This window comes from Scyliorhinus canicula, chromosome 4 (assembly GCF_902713615.1).
Source record: "Scyliorhinus canicula chromosome 4, sScyCan1.1, whole genome shotgun sequence".
Classification (NCBI taxonomy): domain Eukaryota; kingdom Metazoa; phylum Chordata; class Chondrichthyes; order Carcharhiniformes; family Scyliorhinidae; genus Scyliorhinus; species Scyliorhinus canicula.
Window position 1 is genome coordinate 224,206,917 of NC_052149.1, and position 18,885 is coordinate 224,225,801.

The 18,885-nt window shown below is 47.0% G+C and overlaps 1 protein-coding gene across 1 annotated transcript in view; it reads right to left on the minus strand.

Moving 5' to 3' along the window:
• Positions 1-5,162: 5,162 nt before the first annotated feature.
• Positions 5,163-18,885, minus strand: part of LOC119964196 (exocyst complex component 1-like) — a 70,500-nt gene continuing 56,777 nt past the window's right edge. The window contains exon 3 of the mRNA XM_038793483.1: positions 5,163-5,417. Coding sequence (XP_038649411.1) covers positions 5,163-5,417 — 255 coding nt within the window. The remainder of the gene's footprint in view (positions 5,418-18,885) is intronic.

An 18,885-nucleotide genomic window follows, 5' to 3' on the forward strand; every position in this document is an offset into this window, starting at 1 on the left:
CAAAGAGAAATTCTGTTGGTAATATTCCCCCACTCTTTCCCAATATCTCTGCAATTTATTTTTCTCCTTCTGGTATTTATCCAGTTTTCCAGTTTTCGTTTTTTCTTTTCAAGGCTGCTGTTCAACCTACACCCACCACCCTCTCACAAAGTGCATTCCAAAACTTTATCACTTCTGGCTTTTCCTCATATAGCCTCTGGTTCTTTTGCCAGTTATTTTAATCTGTGCCCTCTGGCTATTGATGATTCTTTCACTGGAAATGGTTTCTCTATATTTACTCGATCTAAACCTTTGATGTCTTTAAATACTTCTGTCAAATCTCATCTTTGAATTCTGTGCTCTAAGGAGAGGGGCCCAGATTTTTCAGTTTATCCATGTGACTCTTATTCCTGGAATTATTCCAGTGGATCTTTTCTGTACCCTCATCGAAGCCTTCACATCCTTGCTAAAGTGCGGTGTCCTCAAATAGACAGCTGGAGAAGAAACAAATGGTTTACATAGATTTAGGATAACTTCCTGCCTTTAGCACTGTCTGTTTCTCTTTATAAAAGCCAGGATCTAACATGCTTTACGTTTTATTATCCTTCATGTTGTATTAATTGTTTTGTGACAGTGTTCTGTCGCCTTCAAAGATTTTTACAGAAACCATCGCCGTGTCTCTGTCTTCTTTTAAAGTTGTACGATTTAACTAGTATCATCTTGCTCCTTTCTTCTTACCAAAATGTATTAACTTAAACTTTTCTGCATTTATGCACCTAAGGAATGGTAAATTGTTCAGCAGCGGTTCAAGAAGACAGCTCACCTTCTCAAGGACAGTTAAGGGTGGGAAATAAATGCTGGCCTAGTCAACAATGCTCATATCCCATGAATTCATATTTTAAAAAGCTGCTTCTTCAACATTTGTCTGTGCAGTGTATCATTCAGAAATGTAAGTCACCCCATGTGTCAAATGCAACTTTTATTGCTTATTAGCTTGACATAATTTTCACGGTTAACTAACTTTATGCGGAACTCATCCCTAATCTGAAAGACCCTGAATGCTCTCAGCAACTTCCTGCTATGTGAACTGAGCCTCAATAGATGCTCATTGCATCATCCCCAGTTCTGAACAGCACTGACAATGAAAATGTCGAAGCCATATTCATTGCATTTGACTTCATGAAATTCTTGCACACACCACAGCTGGATGAAAATATACCTTTTTCTCTTAACAATGAAAGTGTGAATGCAATGTCATTATAAATTGCTCTGGGCAAATTGGCTGCCATGTTTCCACTATTAAACGGCATTGGTGCTTAAAAAAAGTATTCCATGGGCTGTGAAGTACTTTGGGACAGAGGTTATAGAAAGAATTGCAAGTTCTTTCTTCACCCAACATCAACAGTTCACTTTTGCTTTGAAGTCTGAGGGTCAGAAATCAGAAAGTACTTCAGCTTCGAGCAGCATAGGCTTAAACTCCCCCAACAGAGCGCATGAAATGGGACGTTTAGAAAAATAAAGTTTGTTGAAGGAACTTATTTCCCATTGTCCATTCTAAATTTACTTGTCATTGAGTTCTATTCATATTTTCTGGTGACATTTTTGGTTGTCATGTTCTGAAGTACCAAAGTAATGGAACATGTTCTTGGGATCAAGACATTTGTTTATTATGGGAACAGGGCCTCTAACTTACCCCAGTTTTGTGCTGGACATTCTCTTCAATCATTAGTCACAAAGTGACTGAAGAAACTTTTCGCCTGGATCGACTAATTTTGGAGAAGTGTTGATGGTTGATGTTATCAAGGCCCAATAAATTCCTCTCTCTGCTGTTTTCATCTGTTTATTTTAAATGGCTGAATGTCTTTGATAAAATAATGAAGAAAATGAATTTCAGAGGAAAATGAAACATGGCCCTAGACTGACAAACAACTCATTTTAAACCAAAGAGAAAATGCTGAAAATCTCAGCAAGTCTGGCAGCATCTGCATGGAGAGAAAAGAGCTAACGTTTCGATTCCAGATCACCCTTTGCCAAATCTGTGACAAAGGGTCATCTGGAATTTAAACGTTAACTCTCTTTTCTCCCTGCAGATGCTGCCAGACCTGCAGAGATTTTCCAGCATTTCCTCTTTGGTTTCAGATTCTATCATCTGCAGTAATTTCCTTTTACCTAATTTTAAAGCCTATGTAAATGATTGAATTGTCAACGATACTCTGTATTAATTTGTTTTTCTACTGGCATTTGGAAAATAATAGATTAATATTTTCAATACATTTCTTTTGTCGTTTACTCATCATCCAGCACTTGCAAATGCAAAGAACATTTATTACTCTACCAATAACCCTTACTACTTATTTTAAATCTGTATTAGTAATATTTGTCGTAATATTTGTCATCATTGTGCCCAAGGTGACAATTTAGTGCTAATTCTAAATAGATATGTATGAAATATTGATTCCCACTATGAACTAGGCTGAGAGTATTCCAGGAATTCACTCAGGATAGCACCTGCAACTCAGGGTGAAATCCTCTCCCTGTCACATCAGTTAAGGTACAACATATGATGCAACAGAACCAATAACATTTTGTGGTGCAATATAGGAGTAACTTGAGACATGATGGGCGGGTTTCTGCGGCACGCCGTCGGGATTCCCCATTTCACCGGCTGGTCCATGGGGTTCCCCATTGTGGGGCAGCCCCATGCCGTCGACAAACCCCCGCAAAATGGAGAATCCCGACGGCGGAGAATTCAGCCCGATATGTCTCAAGTAAAGGGCAGCACGGTAGCATAGTGGTTAGCACAATTGCTTCACAGCTCCAGGGTCCCAGGTTCGATTCCCGGCTGGGTCACTGTCTGTGCGGAGTCTGCACGTTCTCCCTGTATGTGTGTGGGTTTCCTCCGGGTGCTCCGGTTTCCTCCCACAGTCCAAAGACGTGCAGGTTAGGTGGATTGGCCATGCTAAATTGCCCTTAGTGTCCAAAATTGCCCTTAGTGTTGGTTGAGTGGGATTACTGGGTTATGGGGATAGGGTGGTGTGGGCTTGGGTAGGGTGCTCTTTCCAAGAGCTGGTGCAGACTTCTGCACTGTAAATTCTATGAAGTGCTGAATGTTTTTTCAACATAAGCAAGCCAGTGGTGAAGGATGGAACTCAAGCCAATCTTTGCACACTTCAGTATTTATTTGCAGAGTTACACATTGCAAGCATACAATTCCTAACCTAACAACCACAGTTTTAGTCTGTTTGTACTAATAAGGGCTCAATGAATGCACTGTTATTTCCCACCTGCATGCAATTAAACAGCTAATAGACAATAACCTTCTTGAGGGGAGTATGTTAACTTTGGACACAGTTCCCAAATGTTCCATCACTGGGTTTTTCTTACGATGGTTTTTCTATGCTATGTCGAAGGACACAAGAAAAAAGTAGACCATGTGGTTCATTGAGGTTGCTCCAGCATCCAATATGATGTGCTTAAACATCAACTCCACTTTTGCACCCTATCTCCATATCACTCGATTCCATTACTGCTCCAAAATCTGTTTATCTCAACATTGAATATATCTGAGCATCCACAGTCCCCTGTGTAAAGAATTCTGAAGATTCACAATTGTCCGATTGAAAGATTTTCTCCTCATTACAGTCCTGAATAAACCACTTCTTTCCATGAAACTATCCCTCCCAGATATGAACTCTCCAACCAGGAAAACTGCCTCTCAGCTTCCACCCTGTCAAGCCCTCTGATAATGCTATACATTTTTATATTAGGCCCATTCTACAAAATATTTCCTTATAGAACAATCATCTCAAACTAATGAACTCTAAACCTTCCTCACCTGAGGATAACAAAACTGCACACAGTACTTCTAGTGTGGTCTCACCAAAGCTCTATAGAGCTGTAACTTTTATTCTTATCTTCAATCCGCTTTCAATAAAGGCTGACATGCCATTTGTCTTCCTAGTTGTTTACTTTATCTGTATGTTAACTGTCTGTGATACGTGCACAAGGACACCCACATCTCTCTGAAAATCAACATTTAACATTCTCTCATCTTTTAAACTTTTTCATGCTACCTATCAACATGGATAATGTCCCTGCTTCTTCATAGTCTAGAATTGTCTGTTCTCTTTTCCATTCACTTAACCAGTCTTGATCCCTTTGTAGCCCCATTGTCCTTTCACAGCTTATTTTCTCACCTAGTTTTGTATTATCAACAAACTTGGATATATTACCCTTGCCCTCCTCATCTAAGTGATTGATTATACATAGCCGAGGACGAAACATTTATCTTTGTGCTACCTCATTAGTTATAAATACCCTGCAGTCTCCCAAATGACCCAATTTTTCCTACTCTGTCTGTCATCTATTGAACAGTCCTTAATCCATACTAATTAATTACCCCAATCCCATGGGCACTAATTTTGTGTAATAACACTTTGTGTTGTGCCTTATTTTATACCTTCTGAAAATCCAAATATAGTCCAGCATTGATTCCCATTTATCCAATCTGCTAGTTATACCTCAAAGAATAGGGGGTTGAATTCTCCGCCGCTGGGACGCAATATTTTGCCAGCAGCCCGGGGGTTTCCCGATGGCATGGGGCTGCCCCACAATGAGAAACCCCATTGACTAGCCGGTGAAATGGAGAATCCTGACAGCGGGATGAAACAGAAATGTGGCAGGATGGAGAAACAAGCCCAGGGTGTCAAACACAATTTCCCTTTCATAAAACCATGTTAACTCTGCCTAATCATATTGTGATTTTCCAAGTGCCCTGTTACTACATCCTTAATATATCCTAGCATTTTCCCAATACTGTTGACGTGTGGCTCTTTTGTCAACTCATTGATAGCAATTGATTGCTAAATTAGTTAATAGCTTTATTACGTTGTATCATGCCAGGATCATTGAAGACAAACTGATCAATGTTAGTCGAGCAATTACTTCTCCTGCAACCTTTGGGATTTAACTTCAATCTAAAAGTATACAATTTTATCCAATGTAGTTTATAGAAAACATTTATCTAAATTTCAGCTTAGTTGAAGTCTATGGACTGCTGTCATTTGGGACTTTTTCGAGCATGCTTTATTGAAAATAATATTTTAGCAACGTAACAAATGAATTTTCGGTGTTGAGCGTGATGATAATGATGAGTAGCATCAGTACAATTCAATGGAAGACACCTACAAAGAGCCCAAAAGGCAGAAACAGTTGAAGGCTTGCAGGCACAACTGTATCACCATCATTGTGTCCTCGGGGACTCCAAAGAAACTCATATCCTGAATAAAATCGCTGTCAAAATTCAGAAACTGAATGTCCTTTTGCAGGTAGATTTTGTTCATTTTCCTTAAACTTCGTATAAAAGCATACTTAGCTCCAGTACTGCAGGCTTCCCAGCTGCAGACAGTCTGAAAATGTAGATCAAGGAAAGGATTATCCTGCAGAAGAGAAAACCAAAAATGCTCGTTATAGCGGCATTCAGTATTTCCTATGATTATCTCCTGTCTCTAATGCAGAGGATTATGAACATTTACAGAGGAATTATAATGCAATAATCTGATCTTAGAATGTAGATAGCAGTCATAAATCACAAGTGAAAAGCTTTAAGTTCCTCCTCTCAACCATCATAACATCTTTCAAAGTTTCTGCTAATTTCCATTTTTGATGGTGTTTGACTCTTGGGAACTTTCTCCAGCTCTGCTCCCATAACTCCAACATAGATCTGCAGTAGGGGCCTCACCAAAGCTGAAGCAGCTGAACAGAGCAAGAGAAGCCCCCACCCACCCCTCCAGGGTGAAATCTATGGAATAGAAGCTTTAACTGTTCATCAGTCTTGATTATTTTAATTCCAGATCGAGGGTTCAAACTAAATCCCCAACGAAAGAGCATTTATAATGCTTTGGTTTCCTGAAGTATTACTTGTGGTGAATGTGATTCACACCGGATTATAATCTGTATATACATGTGTCTATATTGTAAATGCAGTTGCACTACCTGACCACCAGGGGGAGTAGCTCTGGGAATGCATGAGAATTGTACTGGGCTTCTCCCTTAGCTCCGCCCAGGACTCCTCCCCCTGGAGCTGCTGTATAAAGATCAGTGCCACATGGTCAGCCGGCCAGTTCACCAAAAGTTCAATGGCTAACAGGCTGGCTCTGTTGTGAGTATATTAAAACCGCTATTCTAATCCTACAAGCACGTGTCCGTAGAATTGTTGGTTCCAACAATTTAATATACTCAGGAAACAGTCGAAGAAATCATGGAAGCAGCCCTCAAGCCCGGACGCCTAGAACTCGACCCACAGGATGCAGAGGCTAAGGAAATTTAAGAATTGTTGGTTCCAACATTACTGCTGGTGTGAAAGTTGTTCTCTGCTCGCTCAAAGGGCTAATTGGCTATTTATCATAAACAAAACACTGCTGTCGCTGGACATTTGAAATAAGAATAGAAAATGTTGGAAACACTCGCAGGTGTAGACATCAGTTGTGGAGGGAAAAGCAAAGTTAGTGTGCGGAATTTTGCCAGCGAAAGCGGAGGGTAGTCACCACAGGCATTGGCGGATTTTTCCACCATATTTTTAAACTGATGGACAGAAAATGTATGGCGTCCCACGATGTAACACTGGTTCGGTAGGCTTGCATTGAGACTGCCTTGCCAGAAAATTAGGTTTTTAAAAGATTGAGGTACTCTTTTAAACATCCCTCCCGTGCAACAACCCCTCCCCCGCCCCCCCGCCATTTCAGAACTTCCCCCTACCCTCATCTTGGAACTCTAACCATCCCACCCCAGCCCCCCACCCCCTGCCACACCATGGACCCCTCCCTGATGCAGTTCCCCCCTGGAATGCTGTTGCCCATTCCAACTACGGAGACCCCCAAATGGAAAAGGACACCCACTCCCACTCCCATCACTGCCCAGGCATTGATCCCTGACACTGCCCCTTCAATGCCCAGGAACTGCCCCGGCACTGCCCAGGCATGACCCTCTCCCCTCTCAGGGTTGCAATAACCTGTACCACTCCAGCAGGAGCTACTCGTCAGGTACACATCGTGGGGGACCTGTTAGGATTCACGTCGGTGTGAATGGACAATTTAATGGGGGAGGGAGATCTATCAGGAGTAAAGCACTGATGAAGACATTTATATATATTCAATGGGGATCCTGTCCACTGTTTTGGGTCATTGAAATTTCATCAGAATTGACTGTTCATGTTTAGCAATACTTGGAGTAAACCTATGGTTCAAAAATAAACTATTGACCAGGATTCTCCATTTGGGAGATTAGTTTCCCCGCTGGAACTGAATAGCATGTGATTCAGATTTTCCATTGGGGGTACTATTTGTTCTCCGTTTCAGGACATGAAAATTGGCCAGCAAACTGCCAGTGCGAATTGGAAGTAATTCTGGGTTCAGTGGGTGGCATAACTGCTGGCGCCGGAATTAGTGCTAAAGAGCCTGGTAGCTGGGGCAGTTTTTAAGTGCTCCACTTACCACACATTCATTGCAGCTACAAAGAAGGCTCAGAGAAGAGCTGCATCCCAATTTCTTGATGCCAATGAGGAGAGCATGGACACCCTCTTCCCCAGGGCCAGAGAACCAGGGCGGGTTCCAAAGGCCAAGGGGCAGGTGCCCTTTGTTTGAGGTGAGCTTTGCTGATCCCCTTCTTCCTCTGCAGTGGGTCAGCGTTTCTGAGGAGTGTCAACGCCTGGTAGGCCCCTGATTGATCTTGGCTATGTCCATCCCTTTGATGATACAGGTGGGCTATGAGGTTTTCCAGAAGGTCGGCCTGGTGGGCTCCCACATCACCAGAGGCTGTCTGAACATTAACAGGCCACAGTGAGCAGTCAGCAGTGTGAGCAGTCAGGAGCCTGTAAGTAACACCAAAAGGGTACGTTTGAAGCCACATACTGCAGCATTAGTGGTCTGAGCCAGGCCCCCTTGCGACTTTTTTAGCTTCACTCTCCGCCTCAACAGCCATGGCACCCAGGCCCTGCTTGTAAATACTTGCACCAATTCGTGCCTGTGTTGTTCCTTGTGTCTTAATAAAGCTCACAGTCTCAAAGGTGGAGAAGATGCTTTATTGTGAATTTGTTCTGTCTTCAGAGCTTAGCTTACGGTTACCTCAAATGCCGCCTGCCTGTCCTGTGTCCTGCTCCCAGTTCTGCCTTCCGTGAAGTGTGTCCTCACTTCCTGTCCCTGTGTATTTACAGCTCTCCCGTGCTCCCTCTAGTGCTTGATCAGTTGTATTGCATCTACTCAGATCTATAATCACCACATCCCCCCTTTTTTCTTTACATATTTTCTGTACATCGTTAAAGAAAATTGTACAAAACAGTTACTTATGATATGTGTATCTATACAAGTGATGGTGCCATTGCATATTTTACAAAGCCAATTTATATTTATGAGTCCAATCTTAATAAAAACATTTATGAGTCCAAACTTGATGAATTTGTTCACTGAGTTTTTTCTTTTGTATGTTGTTGACGTGGTGATATTGATATTGCAACTCCGTTGTGAATGTTGTCGGTGTTCTTGTTATTTTAAGCAACCAATACATCATCCCATGGTGTTTGCATGGGCGAACCACTGATGTTGACTGACATGGACCTTTTTCTGTGCTTGTGGTATCGATTTAGTATGTCATCTGCCTTGAAAGCTGGTGTGCTTGCTTGTTCTGGAGCAGATGTGAGTTTGTGCGATTCGTTGTCATCCCATGGCATGTTTGTAGTCTTGTCATTGCTTTGCAGTGTGCTGTGGCATTGTCCTTCATGTGCAGAGTTGTACCATTTTGTACAAGTCGTTGTTTCATTGCTGTTGTTTCTGTCGTTCCTGTCTTTATGGTTTTCGTTGCCGTTCTTGTTGCTGTTTTTGTCATTTCTGTCTTTGTTGTTGTCGCTATCTTTGTTATGCTTCTTTTTGGTTTTGTTGTTCTTCTTGTAGTTTTTGTCGTTGTGCTTGTAGTTTTTGTTGGTGCTGTTGTTCTTGTTTCTGCAGTGCTTCTTGCGATTTTTGTTGTTCTTATCGCGCTTCATGTTGCTTTTGTTCTTGCTGTTGTTGTTCTCGTTTCTGCTGTGCTTCTTGTGGCTTTTGTTTTTCTTGTTATGCTCAATGAGTGTCCCGTGTGGATGATTTGAGTCATTGTCACAGTTATTGGTGCGAGTGTCCTTTGTGGAATCTGTTACATTGAGCGTTTCGTCTCGAGAATGGTGAGAATGATCTGATGTCCACCAAAACATGTTGGAGCATCATGGGGGCATGGAGTATGAAGTGGCCAAGTCACTAATGATATTTAAATCCATGCAGATGATGGTTTTGCATGGACCCACTGACATGGGGTGTAAACTTTGATAACGTAGCCAGCGAGGAACCAGGTAATGGCGACAGAGCCGGCGTCAGGCGCAAATCACGATATTTTCCATGACGCACTATTCTCCGCTCGAACGCAATTCTCACTGCCAGTATCGCGAAGTGGAGAATTCAGCTCCTTATTAATTCTGAGAAAAGACCTTGGGCTGGATTCGCCCATTTTAAGACTAAGTGCTGACGCCAATGTGGGAACAGTGGTGATTTACGCCCGAAAAAACAGCGCAAAAGCTGCACCGATCCTCCATCTGGTGGGGGCCTCCGGATACAGCTGGAGAATTAGCGGTCCGTGGCCACACATGCGCATGGCAGCAGCCTGCAGCGGCCATGCCGTTCAACCTGGCGCTGGCCACGTACTGATCTGGCCTGCCAAAAACTGCTCCCCTTTGACCAGGCTCACCACCCCTGAAGCACCCCCCACCAGTGCCCCCAGCCTCCGCCAAAGCCCCCCTGCCCATGGAACAGCTTCCCCCGATTGTGGCGGTGCTGGACTCAGTCCGCAGCCGCCACGCCGGGTTCACAGAAAAAGCATGAGTGATCCGTTTGGAAGTTAGCCCATCGGGGACGGAGCACGGGCAGGGCCTCATGTGACATCCTGAGGCCGTCCCGACAGCGTGCGGCGCACTCTTCGAGAAAGCCATTTTTAAGGGGTTGGAGCATCGCAAAAGCGGCACCGCCCCCGATTTCGGCACAAGCGGGGATTCTCCGGCCGATCGGCAAACGTGATTTCGGCACCGGCGACCAGAGAATTCCATCCCTTATTTGGGTTATTAATGATGAAACCAGATTGTGCAATTTTTCACAACTGAACTACGAAATCATAAATTGAGTTGGTCACATTTGGTAGTAACAAATAACAAAATTGCTAGATATCCAAGTATGATCATGACAGTGAAGCTTGGAAGCATAGTTCATTTAAAGAACCAGAGAGCGATGCTGAATGCTAAAGGACAGGAAGAATCATCCACTTCTACTGCTCCATTTCTGGTGAAGGCCAGGCACCAATTTTATACACCCATTGCTAAGATTCTATCAGTGGGAAGGATGCATACGTAGGAATATACATCACAAACGAGCATTCAGAATTAACTGAAGATTTACTGTCAATGTTGTTTGAGGACTTAAGAGGCTGTGTCGTGCCTGAAAATGGGCACTATTGCCCCATTTCAAAACCACAAACTTAAATGTGGGTCCAGTGTTTTACTGAGGGAGTGATATGTCCTCTCTTGTTTCCTGATGTCTCATATCTTCCCTCTCAAGTAAATGTAAATGAGTCTATGGCACTACCTGAAGAAGTGTAACAAATAATAATAATCTTTATTGTCACAAGTAGGCTTCCATTAACACTGCAAATAAGTTACTGTGAAAAGCACCCAGTCGCCACATTCCGGCGCCTGTTCGGGTACACAGAGGGAGAATTCAGCATGTCCAATTCACCTAACAGCACGACTTTCGGGATTTGTGGAAGGAAACCGGAGCACCCGGAGGAAACCCGCGCAGACACGGGGAGAACGTGCAGACTCCACATAGACAGTGACCCAAGCTGGAAATCGAACCTGGGACCCTGGAGCTGTGAAACAACAGTGCTACCCACTGTGCTACCTAGCTGTGTAAGACGTTCTTCTGGTGTTTGAGCCAACCTCAGATCTTTATCTCTTTATTTTTTGTGAGATCCTACTATGCAAAAACTGGCTGCTATGTTTCCATACATTGCAACAGTGATTTAGATTTTGAAAGAGATTTGTTCACTGTGAATTGCTTCAGAATGCACTGAAGTTATGAGAGGTTCTAAGTCGAGGAAAGTTCTTTATTCTTAAAGGGAATGGGACATGCACGTGTTGGACACACTGGAGACACAAGACGCGATATTGTTTGAGATGATTAAATGGCAGAGCAGACTCAATGGTCCGCGTGGCCTAATTCTGCTCCTATGTCTTATGGTTTTATCAGTTTACTTATCACAAACAATCCAACACTGCGTTACTCAATAATAGCCAGCTTCAGTGACTGGTAGATGGAGATTTGTACTTATGACATTATTCTCTCACTTGTCAAAACTCAATTCTGGTCTGTCCAAAATCCCCTGGTGCGTTATGAATGATCAGAATTCTACAATACTCAAAATATATGTTTGTTTTACAGGAAAGAAAAAGACAAAACCCCAATAACCTTTGAAATACTTGGCTGCAGCAGCCCCAGCAAATGAGTAGGAGTTAGACAAATGCAGACTTATGAGAAAATATCAAAATATCACAATAGCATCTTCCTATCGCACGTCTTGTGGGGAAGATGTGGTTGTATGGACGTTTCCTTCAAAACAAATTTGTCAGTAGAGCCGAAAGGGGCAGTTAATTGGCAAGGTAAAGAAAACTGAAAAGTACCATCAATCTGAATTTTTTAGAGAAGCAGAGAATGCAGGAAGTGCACAATATGCCAGTCAGCATTTGAAAGAGGGTGTGACATTAATTTGGATGGGCCCTTTTGCCAGGGTGGGAACATCAAACTAACTTTTTCCTTCAGATATTTGCTGTCCTCCACTTCTTTTCTATATTCCCAACCTCTGATCAACATCACTAAGATCTGGTCATTATAACACTGCTGTTTGCGGGAACTGGCTGTGCACCAATTAATTGCCACATTTCCTAATGCTTCAACAAAGACAAAGCTGCAGACATCCTCCACTGGCTGCGAAACACCTTGGGAAATCTTGAGGTTGCCAAAGACTAAATAAATGCCAGTCTTTATTTCTTCTTTCTAATTGTTCTTCACTCTTGATTACACCCTGGGAGAGAGCACTGAGACTTCAATATGAGATCACTTGTTTGGGCCTGATCCCCAGCACGGGAAATCTGGCAGCCCGGCATGTTGGCACTGCCAACCTGGCATCCTGGCAGTGCCCTGTCAGCCTGACAGTGCCATCTGGGCACCCTGTTAAACTGAGACCCTCTCTGCCCTCCCTCAGATGCATGTAAAAGTTCCATGTCACTATTTGGAAGAGCTGGTGAAGTCATCACCAGCGTCAAGGTGAATATTTGTCCCTCCATCACCATTAAAAATCAGATTATCTGGTCATTACCGCATTGGAGTCTGTGGGAGTTTGATTTGTGCAGACTGGCAGCTGTGTTTCCCATATTACAACAATGACTATGCTTCAAAATGCTTCAGTAGCTGTAAAGTGCTTTGGGACATTTAGTGTTTGTAAAAGGTGTCATATTAGTGCAAACTTTGCTTTGCTTTTGGAACATTTACGATCAGATTTGCTTCCATCTCCTTTTCATGTCGCTCATTTTGGAATTTTCTCAGAAGATAACAACACAGGTGCTTGGATTCTCAGCTTCACAACACCGGAAGTGAGAATCACAATTGGGTGGAGAATTGGAAAAATCCATTTTTCACCCAGTGCCGAATCCGATTCCATGCTCTGGAGGTCTTCGCTGATGATGAAATCAAAGTTTGCGCCCGCGCCAGTGGGTTCATGCAAATCCATGATTTGTACAGATTTTAGTATCCTTAGCAGGTTGGACACTTCATGCTCCACCCCTTCGTGATATTTCACCCCTCTTGGGTGGGTGTCATGCGGGTGCGAATTGGTGCAAGTATCTACAAGCGGATACGCTGCTGAGGGGAGCAAGAAGGTAAGAAAACTTTTCAAAACTCTCCAAGGTCATTGGGCTTGCTTGGTGTGGTGGCTGCCTCAACCAGGGGAAGGATCTTATGCCAAGTCCGTGGACTCGGGGTGTCCACCTTGGGTCCGCCATTGCTGCAGTATGTGATTCATATGCACCCATCTAGTGCCCCTTACAGGCCCCTGCCTGCTCACTCTGCTGACTGCTCACTGTACTCTGTAAATGTTCAGAGTTTCTGGTCATCTGGGAACCACCCAGGCCTCCCCTCCGGAAACTATCAGACCCCAGCCAAATCACCAATGCAATGGGTGTGGCTATGTGTAATTAGAGGTACGCCGGATGTTGCCACCCTTCAGTGAACTGCTCAGAAGTGCTGCCCCACTGAAGGGCAAGCACGGGAATAACAGAGTGCACCCCAAAGGGCACATGCACCGTGAACTTTGTCGTCCTCACTGGCACACTGCCCCTCTCAGTGCAGAGGCCTCACCGGTGAGGATTCACTGCCACTGCTGACATGCCCCAGGTCCAGGGGGTGATCGATTGCACACAAATTCCCCTACGAATACCACCTCATTGGAAGATGCCCTTCATCAATCGGAAGGGGTCCCTGAATGTACAGTTGGTGTGTGACAAACAGCTGCATACCATACACATCTGTATTCGATACCTTGGCAGCACGCACGACACTTATATTCTGGTGAGCACAATCACTCCCGGCACCTTCAAGGTGCTCCCTTGGGTGAGGACTTGGCTCGTGAACGACAAGGATTACCCACTGAGGTCATGACTAATTACGCCTGTCCGCAGGCCCCAGACTGACCAGGAGACCTGTCATAATGACGCGCATGCAGCCACCAGGACCGTCATTGAGCAATGCATTGGCTTCCTCAAGAAGCTCCTCCAATGCCTGGCCCGTTCTGATGGGGCTGTTGAATTTAGCCCCAGGAGGGTCTAAAATATGGTGCTGGCCTGCTGTGACCTGCACAACATCTTGCAGCAGAGGGGCGACATGCTGGAGGAGGAGGAAGAATGCCAGGCCTCATCTGATGAGCAAGATGAGGAGGGTGTCCAGGAAGTACCGGGTAAAGAGCTGGGCTGGCAGGGCAGGCCGCCCACTGTGTCATCCAGGGTCAACTCACACTGGATAACCTCAACACCTCCTGATTTGCCAATTAAGAGGCCTGGCCACCGGCAGCACCGCTGCCCAGCCCCGTTGCCAAGTCCCGCATCTCCATTCCACCCCCACCCCAAAGCCTTTCAATTTGGAACCCCCTTCCTCATAACGGCTCACCCTTTCAATGTCACTCAGCCTTTCACTGCTACTTCCCTGTCCCTCACTCCTATATTCCACTTTCCTTGTCCCTCAGTCCTACACTCCACTTTCCCTGTCCTTCAGTCCTACACTCCACTTTCCCTGTCCCTCAGTCCTACACTCCACTTACCCTGTCCCTCAGCCCTACACTCCACTTTCCCTGTCCCTCAGTCCTATATTCCATTTTCCCTGTCGTTCAGTGCTAGACTCCACCTGGTTTGTCACTCAGTCCTACACTTCACATACCCTGTCCCTCAGTCCTACACTTCACATACCCTGTCCCTCAGTCCTACACTCCACTTTCCCTGTCCCTCAGTCCGACACTCCACTTACCCTGTCCCTCAGCCCTACACTCCACTTACCCTGTCCCTCAGTCCGACACTCCACTTACACTGTCCCTCAGCCCTACACTTCACATACCCTGTCCCTCAGTCCGACACTCCACTTTCCCTGTCCCTCAGTCCTACACTCCACTTACCCTGTCCCTCAGTCCAACACTTCACATACCCTGGGCGAAATTCTCTGACCCCCAGCAGGGTTGGAGAATCGCCTGGGGCCGCTGAAAATCCCGCCCCCGCCGTGGCAGAGATTCTCCGCCACACTGGAAGTGGCGGTGGCGGGAATCACGCCACTCCGATCGGCGAGGCCCCTGCGGCGCTTCTCCGGCCCGCGATGGGCCGAAGTCCCGCCGCTGGGAGGCCTCTCCCGCTGCCGAGGTTTGAACCACCTTTAGTGGCGGCGGGATCGGCGGCGCGAGCGGGCCCCCGGGGTCCTGGGGGGGGGGGGCGGGGGGCGATCGGACCCCGGGGGGTGCCCCCACAGTGGCCAGGCCCGCGATCGGGGCCCCCCGCTCAGACTCCGGGCCAGTGCCCTGGGTGCACTCTTTCTCCTTCCGTGCCGCCATGGCGGAAGCGGAAGAGAAACCCACATCGCGCATGCGCCGGTGGTGACGTCAGCGGCAGCTGGCCGCTGACGTCACCGCCGGCGCATGCGACGACCGGCAAAAGGCTTTCGGCCAGCCCCGCTGCTGGGGGCGCCGTTTTTTTGCGCCAGTCTTCTGGTGCCAACCGTTCCGGCGCGGGGCTAACCCCCAAAGGTGCGGAGAATTCCCCACCTTTGGGGAGGCCCGACCCCAGAGTGGCTGGCACCATTCCCCTACGCCGGGATACCCCGTCACGCCGGTTAGGGAAAAATCCCGCCCCACCTTTCCTAACCCTTAACCCTCACTCCACCTTTCCTGACCCTTAGCCCTTCACTCTACCTTTCCTGTCCTTCAGCTCTTAACTCTTTTCCACTACAACAGCTCCTCCTCCTCTCCCCCCTCCCAGGGTCCTACCAGCATCACCACATGGTGTTAACCCTGGATTGGCAGCCTCAGCAGGTCTTGACCACAGGACAGAGGATGATGATGACTCGCTGTGAGATTAACTCTAGTACTCCTCATTGTCTGACAAATTCTGACTCCTGCCTTAGGATCACATTCCACTGTCCACTCAGGTGATCCCCACATGTGTGCTGACCAATCCACCTCATGGGCCCCCATATCCTGGGTGGGACGGCGAGGTTCAGGAGATGGTGAACGGTTAGGCCTCACTCACTGTGTAAGCTGTCATACAAGGCGGGCTCACACATCTAGCCCCGTGTCCTGTCACCTCTTTGAGGATGACACCAGATTGGATGTTCATGTGCTTGGGAGACCTGCCCCGCTCCATCCTCCAGCCCTCTCTTCCCCCCAACCTGGCAACCCCACCGAAGTGTTCTCTAGCTTTCTTATTTTATATTGCCTACCGTTCCTTCTAGATGTTACCCCAGGCAGCATATCAGAAGTGGAAGTGGCCAACTACGTCTCTTGCCCCCTGCCCTATGATGCCTTTAGCGACCATCCTCTGGAGGGCCTGGACCAGGATGGGCCTTGCCGACCTCGAGGTTTTACAGGTGTGCCACCCAGTTCTACTAGCTGGCAATCAGATGCGCCAATGTCAATGCTGAGAGGTTCCAGCAACTCCCCTGTGGGATGCACTGGCATGGCCCCCATCACTTCCTCACCCTTTGGGGTGCTCAATGCCCCCCAGGGCTATTTCATGGGACGGAGGTGAGGCCAGAGTGAGCTCCGGAGGCTCCACCTTCACATGGTGCTGCCAATCCAGGAGGTCCATCCTTGTCTGAGCCCTGGCATTGATGCCCTTCGTTATGGAGCACTGAGACTGGGGCACATCCCTCAATGAGTGAGACATGTTACTCATTGCCTCTGTCATGTCCCTCACTGCCTCTGACATGTCCATCTGACACTGTGCCATGTCCCTCTGAGACTGTGCCATGTCCCTCCGAGACTGTGCCATGTGCCTCTGTACCTGTGACATGTCCCTCTGAGACTGTGCCATGTCCCTCCGAGACTGTGCCATGTGCCTCTGTACCTGTGACATGTCCCTCTGAGACTGTGCCATGTCCCTCCGAGACTGTGCCATGTGCCTCTGTACCTGTGACATGTCCCTCTGTGACTGTGCCATGCCCTTCTGAGACAGTGCCATGTCCCTCCGAGACTGTGCCATGTGCCTCTGTACCTGTGACATGTCCCTCTGAGACTGTGCCATGTCCCTCCGAGACTGTGCCATGTGCCTCCGAGACTGTGCCATGTGCCTCTGTACCTGTGACATGTCCCTCTGTGACTGTGCCATGTCCCTCCGAGACTGTGCCATGTGCCTCTGTACCTGTGACATGTCCCTCTGTGACTGTGCCATGCCCTTCTGAGACAGTGCCATGTCCCTCTGTGACTGGCCAATGTCAGTCAGTGCCTGGCCAATGCTCTTGATGCCCTCAGCCATGGACCTTTGTGACTGAGTCATGCTCTGCAGCATCGTAGTAATATCATTGTGGGCCCGTGACATGTCTGCCTGTGACTGGACACCCCTGTCCTGCACCTCAGCCATAGACGGTACAGAGCGCCCCAAGTCTTGGATGCCTTGACCCATGGCTCTGACATTTTGCCCCAGGCCTTCCACTGTGGATACTATTCATTCAGTGTTAGCCTGGCTGCCTCGCTTTGTTGGCACCATCTCCTGAACCTGAAGTCGTTTGGATTCCCCCAGCAGCACCTGCAAAAATTGGATAGTTGCTGACACCTCCTCCTGAAAATCCTGGCTCTGTATCTGCATCTCTACCAATGATAAGAGCCTTCCAGAAGTACAGCACCTATCTGGACAACAGCTGTTCCCTGGGATTGGGCAGCCCTCCGACCACCCACTCCCTCGGGGTCCCTGCCTCCACTTGATGTGCTGCAGCATGTGTAAAGTGCGCACCAGAAGTTGACCCAGGAGCCTCTTCACTAAAATGTCCCACCAAGGTGACAGCCCCTGCGATGGTGGAGGGTGCAGGTGGCAGCAGTGAATAGAAGTCGGTGTCTTCCCCGGACTGGTGCTCCGGGGTACGGATGGGGGGCAGGAACCCCGGGCGGCCAGGTCTGGCCTGCTGGTGATCCTGCAAGACAAAAGTCAAGAGACACGGTGAGATTTTGCGATGGACTGGTTTGTGGGAGAGGGGTGAATCACTTGCTGTAGTGACATCAGCTTTGTATTGGGCTCTCACTTGTTTACCTTATGACGTCCTGCGTTTCAGATATTGCCCTTTCCACGGCCTATCCCGCCAGCTCCATTCCCTCTGCTCTGCAGGGGTCTGCACTGGCTGCACTGGGATGCGTGCTCCAGTCTTCTGGCCTGACATGGGTTGCCTTATCCTCGAGACACAGAAAGGACACGGTGAAACGCTTCGAGGCAAATTCTACAGGGAATCTGTAGCTGGTATCCTGTGTGTGCAAAGCACCTGGCCAAAGAGAACAATACAGGTGTTGGGGTTTGGTGGAAGGCGGGATGTAAGGGAGATGCAGGCAGGTGGGGTATAGTTGGCCTCTGGGGGAGTGAGGGATGATATATGGAGTAAGGGACAGAAGTGATGCCAAGGGTACAGATGGTGACTCACCCGAGCTGTCCTGAGGAGGTCATTCATCTTTCTCCTGTATTCCAGTCCTCCTGGTGGGACTGGCGATACTGACTGCCTCTTCCACCTCCTCCCAGGCAGTGTTGATGACTGCCGGCTTCAGTCTCTGCCCCACTCCTCTCCTCCACTGCATCCAGCATTCTCTCAAGCTCACTCTCCATGAAGTGTGGCACAAGTCTCTGTGCAATGAGAGTGTGTGGGGAGTGCTGATAATCAGCCCCAACTTGTCAGGCTCTCCAGCAGTAATTTCAGCCAAATCGAATCAGTCACCAGTGGGAATGGGAATTGCTCTGAATGGGCCATTTGCATGTCCTAACTTGCTTACTGAATAGCGCCCTGAATGGGAACTCGAAACACACACAATTCAGTCACGACAGCAATAGTACTTCAATTGGAGGATTTTAGTCAATATATCTTAAATGCAAGGGGAAAAATCTATTTAAATTGAGAATGATTAGAAGAACTCTAAAACTGAAAATCCATTCTAAAATGTCATAGAGGTGCAAGATTATACGTGTAAAGTCATAGAACATAGAACATAGAACATTACAGCGCAGTACAGGCCCTTCGGCCCACGATGTTGCGCCGTCCTGTGAAACCCCTCTAGTCCCTC